Source organism: Enoplosus armatus, chromosome 13, assembly GCF_043641665.1.
Source record: "Enoplosus armatus isolate fEnoArm2 chromosome 13, fEnoArm2.hap1, whole genome shotgun sequence".
Taxonomy (NCBI): Eukaryota; Metazoa; Chordata; class Actinopteri; order Centrarchiformes; family Enoplosidae; genus Enoplosus; species Enoplosus armatus.
In genome coordinates this window covers 6,880,306-6,897,236 of record NC_092192.1, presented here as the reverse complement: position 1 = coordinate 6,897,236, position 16,931 = coordinate 6,880,306, and the positions used below count along the sequence as shown (strand labels likewise).

General features: G+C 39.2%; 1 protein-coding gene across 2 annotated transcripts; it reads left to right on the top strand.

Annotated features, from left to right (window-relative positions):
• Window positions 1-6,416: 6,416 nt before the first annotated feature.
• Window positions 6,417-16,554, top strand: ube2b (ubiquitin-conjugating enzyme E2B (RAD6 homolog)). 2 transcript variants are annotated; one of them, XM_070917074.1, is made up of 6 exons: window positions 6,417-6,554; window positions 10,290-10,370; window positions 11,421-11,446; window positions 12,882-12,971; window positions 14,154-14,242; window positions 14,673-16,554. In XM_070917074.1, the coding sequence occupies exons 1-6, from the start codon at window positions 6,511-6,513 to the stop codon at window positions 14,799-14,801; spliced, it is 459 nt and encodes a 152-aa protein (XP_070773175.1). In that variant the 5' UTR covers window positions 6,417-6,510; the 3' UTR covers window positions 14,802-16,554. The 2 variants fall into 2 exon arrangements, with proteins under 2 accessions (XP_070773175.1, XP_070773176.1); XM_070917075.1 differs by lacking the exon at window positions 12,882-12,971.
• Window positions 16,555-16,931: the final 377 nt, after the last annotated feature.

The following is a 16,931-nucleotide window of genomic DNA, read 5'->3' as shown; positions in this document are numbered from 1 at the left end:
AGCAGTTATACTCCATCATAATCCAAAACATGGAAAGCTCAGCCTCATACACAGAAAGAGGCTTTTTTTGTGTACTAGTGCTTTTTATTTACTTGTGTATGTTTTGACTAATTGCACTTTGCTCTATATAGTTTATAACTTGCTCCAGTAAATAACATGTACACTACATAATGCACATTTTACTGTCTACTAGTGGGAGTCATCAGAAATGACACATGCAGTACTAATGAAGAAAAGAAGCTGAGTGCTCTTTCTCAGGCTGGATTCACATTAAATAAGCTTTGAATCATTGCTGCCTGAGCTCAAAATATGTTGCCTGTCTCTGTCTGCATATTTCAGCCATTTTTGGTCTATGTGTGCATGTGGTGATTTCAGCACATCAGAAGCAGTAATAAATATTTTCAGTTTTGCAAGCAAGGTGCCTCCAACATTTTTTATGATGCATCCTTCTTCTGTCTCCCTCTGTCTTGTCCTGTCCTGTTTTCGCTCTGTTTTGTTCATTTCAGTGGCACCTTGTGCAGCTTATTTTCCCAGAATGATCTGCGCTGTTTGAGAAGAAAATTAAACCACAACATAAATTTGCGGTGAGTCAAACAAACAAACACTCCCCATTCTCATGATGAAAACAATAATCCAAGTCTTGTTAGAAGTGGAGAGCCCAAAGTCTTGATTGAGACTCGATTTATAAAGAAAGAAGATTGACAGAAGGCCACACGGGTGCAACCTGCACAGTTTGTATTTGTGGTCTGGTGCTAAGACAACAGTTTGTGAGTGTATTAACATTTAATTACTCTCTGTCTCTGATACTCTGTCGCCACCCAGGGTTGGGTACAACCTCATTGTTTTTCATGCTTCACTGATACACACTGTACACTGTTGCAACAAAAAGCCCTGTTGTTGCATCAGTGAAGAATTGCAACTCATAGTAATCGACTGTGGTAGATTTGCATTTGGTTTTGTGCATCTTTAAAGTTCCACAAGAGATACTGAGAAGCGTCAATAATATAACAGCTGTCTTTGAAAAGAAACTTGGGTGTGGTTTCTTTGATGACTGGGAGTTCTCTCTTTATCTCGTCCTGTGGTCAGCCATGAGACACAATGTTTTATACTGGAACACTGAAATTAAGACATCCTGCCTCTGACTGACTATGAGACTATGAGTCTGCTGCCACATTAGTGGCTCTGTGGTGCTTTGAGCAAAATGCTAAAGTCAACATGCTAACGTGTTCACAATGACAATGTTTAGCAGATATGATGTTTACCATGTTCACCATATCAGTTGATGTGTTATATACCTGTGATATAAATACCTGATGGTGGTGCTGCTACAATTCATCCCATCTGGGACATGGATGTTTGTACCAAATTTCATGGCAACTGATCATATAACTATAAAATGGTGGACCAACTGACAGACACTGCCACATCCACAGTGACTAAAAGAAAATCAGAAATTAAGGAGACAGCTGATTATAAAGCACCTGATAAAATTGCAAAAAAACACACCTCTTTTTCACTCCACACCATCTTATGAAAAGATTCTGTCTAATTTTGTCCAGATCCAATGAAGGCACCATTTTAATCAATTTAAACTTCATCACCGCCACTGAAAGCACCATTGCCCTTCACAGATCCTAAAATTTGACCGAGCCTCTAACGGGCTGCTGGCTTGACCGACTGCCCAAACACTCACCCAGTCAGCTGTGTAATTTAATTACCACCATCGCCCATGCAGATGTAACGAGACATCGCAGCTCTAATGAGACAATTAGCTTGTACCATCTTAAAGCTTCGCTCCTCATTAGCCCTGATGGCCACAGTACACGTTAATGGCTCCATCACGGCTCCGCCCTAACACTCAGACTGGAGTCTTCCAGCCGCCGCAAGCAGGTTTCTGTGGAGACTAATGGATCATTAGAGTAAGACTGATGAGTGAGGTAAAAAGGCCTGAGTGACCTCTCCATCCACAGAACAAAGAAAGGGAGGGAAAGATACATTATGGCACAATAAGGTTCAACCAACATACTTTGTGAATGTTTGTGAAGAAATACTTATATTTTTACACTTTTTAAAAGGCAGGCCTACCATGTAAATGAAAACTACATTAATTTTAAATCCATCCATTTAAGGTAGCTGTGATCGGAGAGAGCTTCCATCGTAGTAGAAATGAATAGCTCATTCTGAAATATCAGCCCTCTTTTAACATCTATGCACAGATACAAACATGCAACAACAGATGAGCTTTGTATGTCATTGTAGGTGTTTAGATATCAGTTTTCATGCATTTTGCATATTATCAAATGATTCTGTAGAATTATGCAGAAAGGTTTGGACTTGACTATCTTAATTTCTCACTATTATACAGTATCGTCATATGTTTTCTCTCTACAGCAGTTTTAGGCTAAAAAAGATAAGGTAAACTTTACTCAAAACATATGTTTGAAGTACTACAGGAATTTTTAAATTGGCAGAATAAAGAGGGGAAATGTATTATAACCCTGTTGTAAAAGCAATTTACAGTATCATAGCCCAATAACAATATATGTTTCATATACAGTATATTATGAAAGGGAGCGATAAAGAGAAACATTACGGTCTCTCTCTGTACCTTATAGTGAGAGAAAGCAATGCACCGTTTCTCTGCCCTTTCTATTAAAAGCACCTGAGCTCAGCAGTGATACTCTCTTCCTGCCTATTTTGGCTGGATCCAGGCCTTTGTCCAGCCTCCAACAGACAGACAGACAGACAGACAGACAGACATGGGGTCACTTTTTCTCCACAAAGCAGTCAGACAGAGTATTACAAAACAAACTATTAGTACTTCTACATGAGTAAGCTTTAAAAATGTTCCATTGTTGATTAAAGACCTGATCCATCACAAGCAGTTTCTTAGTCCTCATCGACCTCCCTGCATAAACACTATTTCACAGCTGATAAAATAAAGTTTTCTCCTGGTGATAGAATCCCATAAATAAACCTGTTTGCTCCCCCAAGAGCCTAGATAGCAACACATGATGTAAATGTGTTTTTCATTACATAAAGATCATGCTTTTCATTCCTGGGGAGCCAGAAAAGACTTACACAGTGGCCAGGCCCTTTTGTCTACGTGTGACCTACATTCTCACAATAGTGGAATGCTAACAGGGCGGTGGGTCTATTGATAGCTGCAATCTGGACTCCTGCAGGGAATTGGTCAAGAGAATGATTAATCTAGATTAAACAGACAGTTATATTTGCTGGATCTTTGAGTGGGATTTCACTGAAGCCCTGCAGTGGGACTGGTGCTCTAACTAACTCACAGTATTGAGCTGTGTCATGTGACCTTGGTCACTTTCTGCAACAATTTCTGCCATTTAAAGACTAAAAAGAAGAGACAATAAAGTCATGCAAAAGACTGCAGTAACTTTACCAGATCATTTACATGCATCACTGCCAATGATCCCATACAAATAGTGTAATCAAGCTGTTTACATTAGCCTATAAAGTCACACTCCCTGATTTTTCTGTTTTAGGAATCATATTCATTCAAATGGAATTGACAAAGATTAAGACAGAACACATTAGGGCTGCATCTAACAACAATTTTCTCGATTAATCGGTTACTGACTGTACAAAACCCAAAGATATTGAGTTTATTATCACATAAGGCAAAGGAGCCCAGGCATCAAATAAAAGAGGTGAGGAGGGTTGTTGAGAGGAAATGAAATAGAAAAGAAAGATGAGAAAGATAAAGGGGGGGGGTTACAGAAAGAGGTGATATGAAAGGTAGAGAGAAACAGAACACACAACAAAAACTCTGATAATAATGATACATCCAAAACAAGAACACCACCGAGCAATTAAAACACATGGCAAAAACATCCGACAGCATTGGCAGACAAATATTTCCCTTTGTTCCTCCCTAACTGCGGGCATGATCACACTAACAGAGTGCTGTGTTTACATAGGGCCTGTTGTATTTACAATATCGTCCTAATCATAGAGAACTGCGCGAGCATGAAAGCGAGGACGGTTAGCATTATCTCATGTTATTTGTAATTTTCATGGACCACTGCTGTACAAACACACACACACACACACACACACACACACACACACACAAAGGTGATCACACATCAACAAGTATGATGGAGGGGAAGGCACGAAATCATTTGACTCTTTTATGTTTTGGTATATTGTGCTGTATTTTTTCTACTGGTCTATTCTACTCTGATGATTTCCCAATCATCATTGTAGAGAAGTGACATATCAATGACGTTACATTCCTCTTCTGAACTCATTGGGATTTTCACTTCCCCACAAACTTCCCCGTCCACTTCATCTTCAGTTAATGAGTTCCTTCATTTCCCACAATACCTTTTATAAACTTCCTGAGAGCTTGTTGCAGTAGGCCGTGTGTGTGGTGTAGTGAGATTTCTGAACTGAGAAAAACTCCCTACTCAAAAGGCAGCCTGTCTTACAGCTACACTGCAATGTGGTGCAGTTTTATTTTCACCTCTGCCCTTTCTATGAGGCGTCTCTCTCCCTGTACGATAGCTGCAATGGAAAGGCGGGGAAAAGGGTGCTTCTCTGCAGCAAGCCATATAAAAGTCTGAGAGGCTCATCCTAAAACCTGACATTTACCATTTTCATGTTAGATCCCGGAAACATTTTCTGCTATCAAACTCCATCTCTACATCATTTACATTTTGATAATTAAATGAAAAAACATAAATGAAAATCATCTTCTGGGTTACGCAGGCTGAGAGAGCATTTGTGTTCCCTAAACTTTGGAATATTGTTCCTTATATTACATTAACTGGACTGATGACAGGTTGAGATCATTTTTATTCTCTTGCCTTTGATTTCATTTATTCTACTATATGTTCTTTATATTTTACTCTTTTAGTGTAAAATACTATCACTTTTTATCAAATATGAATCACTCTTGATTTGTTCCTACCAGGTTGTTTTATTTGTCTTTTGTAAAGTCCAATCACATTTTTGCAACAGTTGCAGCATGACATCAACAAGTTAAGTCACAGTACTTGATTTAAAAGTCAGTCCATATTTTTGCTGACTTAATCACTTTACAGACAGGACCCTGCAGGCAGAGTGCATTAGCTACAGATGGATTATGTAGATTTAAGGTAAGCCACTTACTGCTGAGTAGATTATTAGACTGGTGCACATTAATTTTTATTTTCACCTGTCATCGATCCTGAAGTCAAGGTGGGGTGATTGTATTAGGTGGATGACAGGTCGCATCTTCTTTAACAGACTTTTCTCTACGCACATCAAGAGATGGGTGACATGAATGATACTGCTCAGTTCATTAAAATTAAAACATGTTGCACAACTCTTCCCTGTGACACTGGACTGGGGAAGAATTATGCAATGTGTTTTAATTTTGATGCACTTGCACTGAAGCTCACACTGGCATGCACCGCGCTGTGTGTGTGTGTGTGTGTGTGTGTGTGTGTGTGTGTTCTGAAAGTTAGAAAAATAATTACACTGTTACCATAGCAACAGACACAGTTGACAGTTATGTGCAATGCCAATATATATGTACTGTAGATATATGTGTGATATATGCAATGTGCAGTAAGTCACTGAGGTCCACAGTCACATTGTAATTACCTGTGAGAATATTATGGGAATATCACAGACTAGTGTAACATTAGAGATGAAGGAAAGGCTGATTATAAGGTCCTTATAAACTCATTATTGTGTATCATGGACAATACATAGGTCACTATAGAAATGATAAATATTGGTGATACAACAGGCATGGATGGTTACAACAAGGGCCAACCGGGCACAGACCCAAATGCTCAGGCGGTCCCTAACCCAGAGTCTCTGTTTGAATGACTGTTATTAAGATTTTTCTTTGGAAAGACAAAGAGCTCAGGCTAAAGTAGGGATGTCCTGTCTCATCTGATATTTATTTTTTGTAATATTTTGTTTATCTTGTGTTTACCTTACACTCATATCACTGTAGGGACTAATATCATACAGGGATTTTACAGTGACCTGCATGAGATTAACAAGAAAAAATACTTAATTATCACAAAAAAATGTATATAGAGCAATATTGCAGCAATATAGTGTATTTATGTTAGGATGTGACACAATGGGTGTTTAGAGTTCAGATATTATAATGACAACATGGCACACACATTCAAGGCTTGAATGTGTTTTAAATGTCTCTATGGGATGATGACAGACTGCTGGTTATCTTGGCCTGCAGAACATGAACATAGCATTTCAAATATTGTCCGTGATGAATACAAAGTTAGATGTATCTTATACCTCATAGCAGCAGAAATACACAAGTACATTTCTGACATAAAAGGGGCTGTACCTCTGCTGGCCAGCACTGTAAGCAACCGACGTCACCAGAAATAGCTAGCTAGCCAGTTGTTTTGAGAGAAGAAGAAAAGGGCTACAAGCGGAAGAAACGCCGGATTTGGTTTCGGATAGTATTCGGTTTATGGTCCTGGTTTAGTTTTTTTAAATCAATTTTGAATAATGTCGACCCCGGCAAGGAGACGGCTTATGAGAGATTTTAAAAGGTACCGCAACGTTTTTGTCATCTCCTCTGTTTGTGTATGTGTGTGTGTAGCTAGCAGCGTTAACGGATGAAGCTGTCGGTAGCTAGCTTAGCTTATTTTAGCGTTAGCTGCTGGTGCAAATAATACAGTATATAAAGCGTGGCTGTAATTATTGTGAAGTAAACACGTTCATTCTTATGGTTTGTCTCTGCACATGGCATCTGTGGGATTGACAAAGGGACGATTGGATGTTTTCAATTCTATTTGACGATATCCGAAGAAAGCAGTTAGATTTTTATGCAGTAGTTTATATCTGGGGAATAACATTAGTCTTTCGGTTTTGTCTGGCTAGTTTGTTTGTCAGGGTAGGTGCAACTTCGGCTAGCTAAGGTTACCTGAGGTGGGCTTAATGTGGCTGGACAAGAGGCTTGTGAACAATTTAACCAACCCTTTGTCTTGCCTGAACTGGCCCTGGTTAGAAGATAAATGTGACAGTATTTATCCTAATTACTCCGCGCAGTCTGCACGATGTGGGTTTAAATTCTGCTGCTGAAAATGTAGCTAAACTCAACCAGCCAGCCAACATTATGGTTTCAACCCCCCCAGGCAGCAACGTGGCTCACAGGTGTTGCACAACTCTTGTGTGTGCGGTCAGGGGGTGCAACATCTCAATATTTAGGATGGCCAGATATGTGCCTGCCACCTCTTCTTAGTACTTTGTTTTTGAATTATTAGTATATTTAAACGACTCCAATATCCTTCTGGTGTGAATGATTATATTGTCAAACACGTGCTGTGAAGACAAGAAGAATATGTCTGGGTTTCCTGGGAGAATCACACCTGGCAAGGGGCTGCTTGTAATACCTGCCATCACCAATCTGTTGCCTTGCTCCATATGGCATCCCACGGTACGTTTGTGTGTCATTCACACACACCTGTCAATGGAAAAAAAGATCCTAAGCTATTCTGCTAAGAACAGCCGATGAAGCAGGGCGGATAAGGTGTCACTGTAACTCAACTCTGCTGTGCCAGTCCCCAGGTGGTAAACTGTAACACACTGAGGCAAGGAAAACACAATGGCACATTCCTGGATCAGCCTGTGTGTCCACGCCGAGGCAGGCTGATTGAACTCAGCCTTGCGTGATATTGTCTAACCTTCCTTGTTTGATCTGTAAATCAGATTATTTGCTCAATATCTGCCTTGAAACTGAGCTATGTGATTGTTTGGACAGCAACACTTTGGTGTGATGTTTTGGTTCAGTACCTTGGATGAGAAATAGGCAATTGTTTAACTCAGTTTAATGAACAGTTCAAAAACCATCTTCAGTTTCTTCAGATTCTGTTCAGTAAAGTATTACTTTCATTAGTGAAACCAACAACCATCACCTTCCACTTCAATACCTTTTGGATTCAGCTATAATAGCTTCAGTAGTTCGTAAGATAGGCTGGTTTGGGTTGATAATGACAAGTAACATTTTCCAGCTATTAAATGCTAAAAGCTTAAAGCTATTTTAGCACAGATGAAGTCTTATTGGCGTTGAATGTTAGTGTTGTGTTTAGTTTTTTTGTCATTCTGTAACCCCGGATGGTTGATCTCACTAAACTAGATCATTTCAATCAGACCTTAGTCAAACAAGTCGTATATGTATGTCAGTTACTGAACTGATATATTCCTTGATTCTTTGGCCTTTTAAAATTTAGGAAATTTGTGAAAAATGTCATGTTTTGCCTGACCAGCGGTCTATAAGTCAAAGATACTCAGTGTACAAGGATATAAAACAGAGGAAAAAAGCTGAGAAAAACAAACATATGCATACTGTTGTGCTCAAGAATGGCCACTACTTCCCCTAATCTGTTTTCTGCAGACTGGTCAGTAATCCCCAGTTTCCAAGTAAAATAAAGTAACTCTCAGTCTGTCTAGTAGGGAAGTTGAGTGGAGCAGCCCTCCACCAGCAGCTCAGGCAGATTACAGTAAATGAGGTTAATTGCAGAGGGTCTGTCTGCAGCGAGGGACTTGGACATGGATCTACACTCGCACACAGATGCACAAATCAGCCTACCATGTTTTATAGCTGTAAGCTCTTATTAAACCAGCTTTTGTACTAGGCATGGGATTGTAGGCCTAAGTAGTCTGTGGTGATTCTGGACTTGGCCTACATGCAATGGTGATCTGAACCAAGACCTTTTTAATTTGACACAGTAATGTACCTTGAGTTTCAGCAAAGGATCCTCAAAACAAATTGTCTATTCTGAGAAGTGAGGTTCATTTCAACACACTGCCTTTATTGGTCACCTGTTATTTAACCTACACTGGTCAATAGTTGAACAAACCAGAGGCTGTTGTCAGAAACTTACTTTGAAATGTTGACCTGCGACATCTGTGTGTTTTGATTTGTTGATGTCTTTGTTGCTAGGCAGTTGTTGCTGTGCTGCGTTGTTGCACTTCACTTCACAGAGATCACTTGTCAGTGAAACCGCACAGGGCAGTTTTCTTCGTGGAGCTGGAGCTAATGATTATTTTCAATTAATGATGAATCCATCTATGATTATTTTGGGTTGTCTTTTGAATCATTTGAGCTGTAAACTGTAACTGTAAATCGATAATACTGTTTTGTCATGATTTGCTGCTTTTCTCAGTTTTATACTGCTGGGTTTGGGCTATTGGTTATAGTTGAGTAATTTTAAAAGACTTCACCTTGGGCTCTGACATTTTTCACTGTTTTCTTACATTTAATCGACTAAATGATCAACTAAATTAAATGATTAGGAAAATTATTTGCAAATGAATCAGTGAAACCAACAACATGTTAACATTTTTAATCTGCAAAGTTACAATGAATTAGTTATTAACACAGTCATTGACTCATTTTCTGTCGATCAACGTATCAATCAACAAATCATTTTATCACCATTTCTCTGGATTGCATGTTGTTGGAGTTTGAGTTTCTCCAGGTGACATTTCTCTGTCCTTCACTGCTCCTGTTAACCACCCAGTTCTTCATTTATTCCAAACACACTGCTGCTGCTGCAAATGTAAAACACTTCCTCTGCACCAGATTGTTTTTCCTGGAAAAAGAACAGACACCGAATGTCCAGAGCTTTCTTTGACCCAGGTTTCAGCTCAGTCATCAGTGTTTCAAATAGATCAGCAATGGAGAGAAAGAAAAAACACGTATTGATAGAAAAACATCAGGGTGCCTCTCCTTTCTCTCAGGGTTTGTATATATGTCTGAGGTTGACTGAGTGGCTACAGTGCTTAGCACCACCAGGTCTTTGATGCTGATACAGTACAGTAGTGCTTCAGATGGGTGTTGATGGTATAGCTCATGTTAACTGACATGTGACAGCAGGACGGGCAGTGTGCAGTTGATCCTGCAGGCCTGGCTGTCTACTGAAGCCACGTTGATACAGCAGTTCGTGTTTTGACTGATAATTATCCTGCAGTCAAGGTGTTAATTAAAATCCTCACGCTCTCTCCCATCCTTGTTTCTCTCCCTCCTGCTTCTTTCTCCTCATCTCTGTTTTTATTTTCTTTTTCCATTCCAATTTTATTCCCTCTTTAATCCTTTTCCGTCCCTTTTTTTTAATCCATGTTCACCTCTTTCTTCCTGCCTTTCTTTTTGTCCCTGCCTCTTGCTTCTGTCCCTTTCTTGCTGTCTGTCCTTCCCTGTCTTTCTCTTACCATGATTCTCTGTCCATCTCCCTGCCTGTCTCTGTGTCTTATTCCTTGTGCCTCTTTCTCTCCGTCTTACCCAGACTTCAAGAAGATCCTCCCACCGGTGTGAGTGGAGCACCATCAGAGAACAACATCATGCTTTGGAACGCTGTTATTTTTGGGTGAGTCATGCTCTAAATCCAACTCCGCCCTGCTGTCTTAACTGTGCCACTGTGATTGTGATGCACAGATCCCCCCCAACCCACCCACCCTTTGCATTCTCGTTTTTCATGTTCTCCTGCTTTTTAGATAAAGTATTTCTGATTACAGCCCTGATTGTGGCACAGAGCAGTGTGGGAAATCAGCAGGTGTTTGATGGAAGAACATAAACAACAATAAAGACCAAACCAAAACTTTTTTTAACATTTGTGATATATATATATATATATATATATATATATATACTTGGTTCCCAATTGAAGTGTAATTGAAAGGAGAACAAAAGAAGGAACATGTGTTTTTAAAACTCTTTTCAATTTAAAAACAAAGCATACTAGTAGGATTAAATCAAATCAAACTTTATTTATATAACAATACAATAAAATACAACAACAGAATGAAAATAAACGGTAATTTACAGAGAGAGTAATATTGGAAAAATGGAAACATGGAAAAACAGAGACCAATGTAGCACAGTAGAGGAGGGTAGATTACAATAAATCAATTAAGGGAATGCTAAGCTAAAAAGTTATGTTTTAAGATTATTGAAGCTGTTTCGCAGATGAGGACCATAGACACTAAAAGCAAAGAAAAGTCAAAGCACAAAATATTAAAACATCAAATTGCAAGCAATACTAGAAAGCAATTAATAACTCAACAAGAAGCAACAAGGTGCAACAAAAACAAACAAGAGCAACACACTTGGGTTTAAAATAGAAATAGACTTGCTAACAGTTCCTCACCTAATTCAAAGTCAAAGGGGAAGCTGCCAGAAATGTAAAACTTGTAGGCAGCTGATTTAATTGGCCCCTTTACACAGACTGTGTGAATGTGAAGAGCTGAGTAAATAAAGACTCTGGTGTCTATGCAGAGCAAGTCCTCGAAGGATAGATTGTAATGGTTATGTTATTTTTCTACAAGCCAAGGCCTCATTGGTAGCAGTGGGGATGTTTGGAATTTGGAAATAACTTTGTTGCTGTCTCTCTCTCTCTCTCTCTCCCTCTCTTCTGCAGGCCTGTGGGAACACCGTTTGAAGATGGTAAGTTCTCCATCTTGATTTATCTTGCCCATAAAGTGCAGCCTCAGTAGGGAGCACATTTATCCAAACTCTGGATTTGCCTGAACTTTCTCCTGCACTGTTATTATTGTGGAGTGCATTATTCAGATCCATGTATTACAGCCTTCTGAGCAGTGTCTTGTAAAAGGGTGACAGCCAAAAAGTCAAGAGGGCGATGGTGGGTTACACACACCGAGCAATCAATCACAAAATCACACACTCAAAAACATTCCCACACCTATAAATATATATTTTCAGAGATAAAATGATTACAAACGGGATATCTGGGGGTGTAGTATTTTAAATAGTTGGGAGTTTTTTTCACCATGTAATAACAAGTTTACTCGCTCTAAATTAACTTACAGTGCAGTTTGTGAGTATGTGGACTGACACATTTTCGGAGGTTATGGCTCAATATAAAAGCATATTAGATTTGTAATGAAACGATAACGATGAGTTTAAAGAGCTGCCTTTCAGCTTTTAAGGCTGTTTTTAAAGGTGTTCGGACTGGCTCCATTCACGTGAATGAGAGGGCTGCATTTTATCACACAGGGCTACAGTCAATCTGAACGCCCCCTTACACCAAACTCTAGTGTGGTTTCTAATTACAGTATGCTCGGAATTAACTTGAACAGGAATTTATAGAACGACAGCATGATTACATTGTATTGAATGATCTACAGTCCCTATTATCTGGATTTTAACACTCTCAAATTAAAGCTGCAAATTTGCTCTTAAACCTCATAATCACTGATTTATTTCAAGTGAATAAGCTAACGTGCTAAAGTGTTTCACTGTCCAAATGCATAACAAACTCCACTGTATTTTTGACTCAAAATTTAAATAAGGTGAAGATATTTGGTCATATTTAGCTTGGCTATTTCGTGGAGGAAGTTAATTATTAGTTATTTCATTTTCTCATGTATTATATTACATGCACTTATGATTTATCAAGTTTTACCTACTGAGCAGCTGAACACTCGTTAGACGTGTTCAGTTGGTAACAAACTTGCAGTTCTGCTGTATGTAATACATACAGTACAAGAGACATGCACACATACACACTTTTTTTTCCTCATACACTTTCTTTGCTTGTAATTATGACTTAGGTCAGGCAGGAGAAGTGCTGACTCAGGGCTTATTGTTTTCTCTTGTTAGTCATCTCCCTCCTTTATTCTCCTTTTAGCCTGCGGAGTCGACACTCTGCCTCAGTGAAGGATTAGCTTCTCTTTCTAGTCGAGCCGGCTGTATTTTTAGTAACATAATTGTTTCTCTCGCTTTCCCTGACCCCGTCCATCCGTCACATCTGTATTCTTGTCACAAAATTACTTGTGTGCGCCCCTCACACACACACACTCTCTCTCTCTCTCTGTTCGCTCTGTCTCCCCTACCCCACTCTCCCTCTGTCTCTCTGCAGGAACGTTTAAGCTGCTGATAGAGTTTTCAGAGGAGTACCCAAACAAGCCTCCCACAGTTCGGTTTGTCTCCAGAATGTTTCACCCAAATGGTAAGCCCCACAGCTGCCCTCACACACAGTCACTGATTCAGACCATGTATTTGAAAATAGAAATAAATGTCTGCCCTCACTTTATTCATAACCAACGTCTACATTTTACATTTATTGGTGTATGAAGCACAAAATGTTTGGATTAAAGTAGCCCTTTTTGCACAGTTTGTGCCTCCCATTATCTCAGTGGCTCCAAGTTCTCCTTTCCTCCTCATTCAAGCAGTTTCCTCCCATTCATCTCTTTTTCCAGCCCATAAGTGAAATTAATTTAGTAGGTTAAATCAGCAAGGCTGGCAGTAAACTGTATATGAAGTAGGTGTGTGTGTGTGTGTGTGTGTGTGTGTGTGTGTGTGTGTGTGTGTGTGTGTGTGTGTGTGTGTGTGTGTGTGTGTGTGTGTGTGTGTGTGTGTGTGTGTTGGTACAGCCAACATGATGGGTTTGCAACCAAAAAATGTTCCAAGTTCTTGGGCTGCATGTTTTATTTTATGGTTTCATTATGTGTATTTGCTGATTCCACCACATCATAAGCTCCTGGCAGGGTTCATATAAAGTCTTGAAAGTTTGGTTTATGTTTTGAAGGTTAGGAATGTGCTTGAATTCTATGAAACTTCTTGGAAAAATGCTTGATTTTCAACATAATCTGGTTTTCATCTGCACTGTCACTCATGTAAACCAAAAATATTATAATATTTGAAATGAAACGATCCTGTCGTCATTGTTGTCTCCTGGTGTCTCAGCAAACGATAAAGAATCATACAATCAAAGTTCAAATATACATTGATTTGCTGTGGGTATAAAGGAATTCTGTAAACTTAATTTCTCACAGTTGCATTTATAGTAACAATTTAGATGTGATGATAATGACTTTTGGTTAAGGTACCTTGACAAGTGCTTGAATTTTACTGTGGGAACCCTGTCCTGGTGACCTGCAGTGTTTTTCCACAGTGCTGTAGTCTAACACGACAAAATCGTGCATCATTTGAAACATACCACTAGCTTAAGAAATTGTTACGGCCTCCTAGATTCATCTTCTTTCTTTTAAAAAGCATCTGTTGTACATTCAGTCTTTACTAAATGTAGTATAACGTATCTTAGTGACACTGGCACAGAGACATAATGGCTACAATATATAGATATAATGACATGTTGTGATGTTGAATGTCTTGTCTCTCTGTTTACCAGTTTACGCAGATGGCAGTATATGTTTAGACATCCTTCAGAACCGCTGGAGCCCCACATACGATGTGTCGTCCATACTCACCTCCATCCAGGTTGGTTGGTTTGACTGCCTTTTACACAAAGCACACTTACAGTCTTCAAATGGGCCATTTGACATCTGTGATCTTCATCAGAAATGTTTTACTTGCACTGCACTTCAGTTCATGTCATCTATATGGGATATTGTCCGTCTCGTGTGAACACATTATAAAAATATTTTCCAACAATTCAAAATAAGTTGATGCTGCAATACAAACTACGTTTTCTGTTCCCAAGGGAGGGGAAAAACGTGAAATAATATTCCTGAATAGTGTATATACATAAAGCTATATGACCTCATCCATTTAGCTGTATACATTGCATTGCATACAGGTACGTTTCTCAATACTCCTCCCCATTCAGAGAATCTGTCCTGGTTATTTAATGCTGGTAAGACGGGCGATAAATGGATATTTTCATCACTTTTCTCACATTTTCCCGCAGTCATTGCTGGACGAGCCAAACCCCAACAGCCCCGCCAACAGTCAGGCCGCACAGCTCTATCAGGAAAACAAGAGGGAGTACGAGAAGAGGGTGACGGCCATCGTGGAGCAGAGCTGGGTGGACGTCTGAGCTTCCCTCGCTCTCTACTCCTTCCTCTCCATCACCCTCTCTTCATCATCCCAGTACTCCAGTCTTTCATTTTTACCTCATCGAGAGAAAAAAAACAGCAACTATATCAGAAGAACTCAAGTGCCACCCTGAAAAAAAAGGAAGAATTAAAAAGTGATCCAGAGAACAACCAAACCAGAATGGACATTAACTTGCTTGCCAATACATTTGAGGAAAACGAGGGGGGGGGATCAATCTTATATTTGTGTTTCTTGTCCTTAATTTTACTTTTTTATTGCATGATGTGAAATAAGTTATTGCTAACAGAATTTGTAATATATCTTTGTTGTTTGGTTGGATTGATGCTGTTAGTGTTTGAGTTTTACAGATTTTTTCTTTTCCTTTGGAAATTTTCCTTTTTTTTTGTTTTTTTTTTGGTAATGTCTGCTGGTGTGCACACAACTTGGCTGTTTGGAAAGGGCAGGTTGATGACCAAATCAGCATATTTTGACAGTCAAAACAACTTTCAGAGTCTGTATCGTCGTTAATCTTCAAGTCGGCCACAGATGCAGCTGATACAGAACAATCCCTGATCTGTTCCAGCTTTATATCTCTGTTATTTTAAGAGACACTGTAGGTTTGGGCTCACAGACGTCACAGGCTGCAACAGCGCCAAGTCTCCTTTGCACTGATGAATCATGACTCCCTGGCGAGGCAGCTCTGAGCTTTTATTTTAATCATTTGTGCTCCAATGTTGGAGAGGGAGTGTTATGAGAAAGTAAATATTAACACCAGGATGGGACAGGATAGACTTGGACTGCGGGTCTCAAAGTGGAGAACAGGGTTAGTTGAAAAGAAATGTGGGAGTCCCAGCTGAACCAAGGAAATAATACTGTATTCATTTCAATCAGCATTTAATTTTCCTTAAATCGGCTCACTGTTATCCTTTGTCCCAGTATCATTCCTTGTTAAGTGTTAAGTGCTTGCCACTTCCAGATTTTCTTGAATGGTAGTACTTTATCATTTTCATTATGGTTCATTCATGGCTTGAACGACAGCGGTAGCGAGTGAAAATAGAAGATAAATGCAGAGCTGTGTTTTAAAAATGAGAGTTGAACTGTTCTCCGCTCCCTCTCCTGACAGCTCATCTTGGGCTCGCGCCCACATGGTTTTTCTAACTTCGCCCGCCACAGAAAGTAAATCACTTTCGAATGCTTTGTTGTCTGTGACGTGTGTCAGCGTGAATGAAGTGTCAGTGCTTTTGATCCTTCTCTTAAAATGACGCAGCTGACATATGAATTTAAAGCCTTCTCTTAAAATGACGCAGCTGATGTGTGAATTAACAAATGAGCAGAGATAAAAGCAGTGCAGTCCAGTGTATATACTGTTTTGCTCTAAATGAGAGCAGTTAAAGAGGATTGACAGAGCAAACCCCGTTTGGACAGTGTAACATCAACTGTTTTCCCAAAGGCTTAAGTTGTTTTCATGCTTGCATTTGTCTCTTATTTTATTTGTATGTGATACCCAATTAAAAGACCACTTGAGTATAAATTTACGACTTAACTCTGCCCAACTCCAGCTAAATAATCCATGGAAGATCCATCATAAAACAGAGCTCCTCTTTTCTGAGACAAGATCATATTGTGGCTAGTGACTTATTTCACCTAAAAAGCAGAAGGGATATGTTAAAAAATTTTGTGAATTTAAACAAAAAAATGTATACTTATAACAATATGCTGTATAAACATAATAAAACACATTTTTCAGACTTTGAGACAGGTTTTTTTGCTTCTGGTTTGTTCTTGCTGTGTTGAAATTTGACTTAGTATCCTAATTTGTCCTCCCAATAATGAAGTTTCTTTATTGCAGCCTTCAGTACTTTGTAAGCAACTATCTGCCATGGTGGATGAAATTAGGAGTAATTTGAGGCCGGATTTAAGCTTGTTATTGATTGTTCACGTCATTTGGTTTACTAAAAACCACCCTTTTATCTGTTCATTTTCATCATCACAGTCCTGTCCAAAAAATCACTACAACCTTCAAAAATCAGAAAATACACTTTTCTCTCTGTTAATGATTAAGATTTGGTTTGTGCCCAGAAATGGTAATGTTGTCCTTTTTAAAAGGGAATAAATTCTGCCTGCAGGTGAA

What these genes read in the sequence shown, in the direction of transcription:
- ube2b (XM_070917074.1), top strand. Translation starts at nt 6,511, where the DNA reads ATGTCGACCCCGGCAAGGAGACGGCTTATGAGAGATTTTAAAAG. An exon ending in CTTATGAGAGATTTTAAAAG is followed by an intron (nt 6,555 to 10,289) that starts GTACCGCAACGT and finishes CGTCTTACCCAG; the next exon opens with ACTTCAAGAAGATCCTCCCA. An exon ending in TGGAACGCTGTTATTTTTGG is followed by an intron (nt 10,371 to 11,420) that starts GTGAGTCATGCT and finishes TCTCTTCTGCAG; the next exon opens with GCCTGTGGGAACACCGTTTG.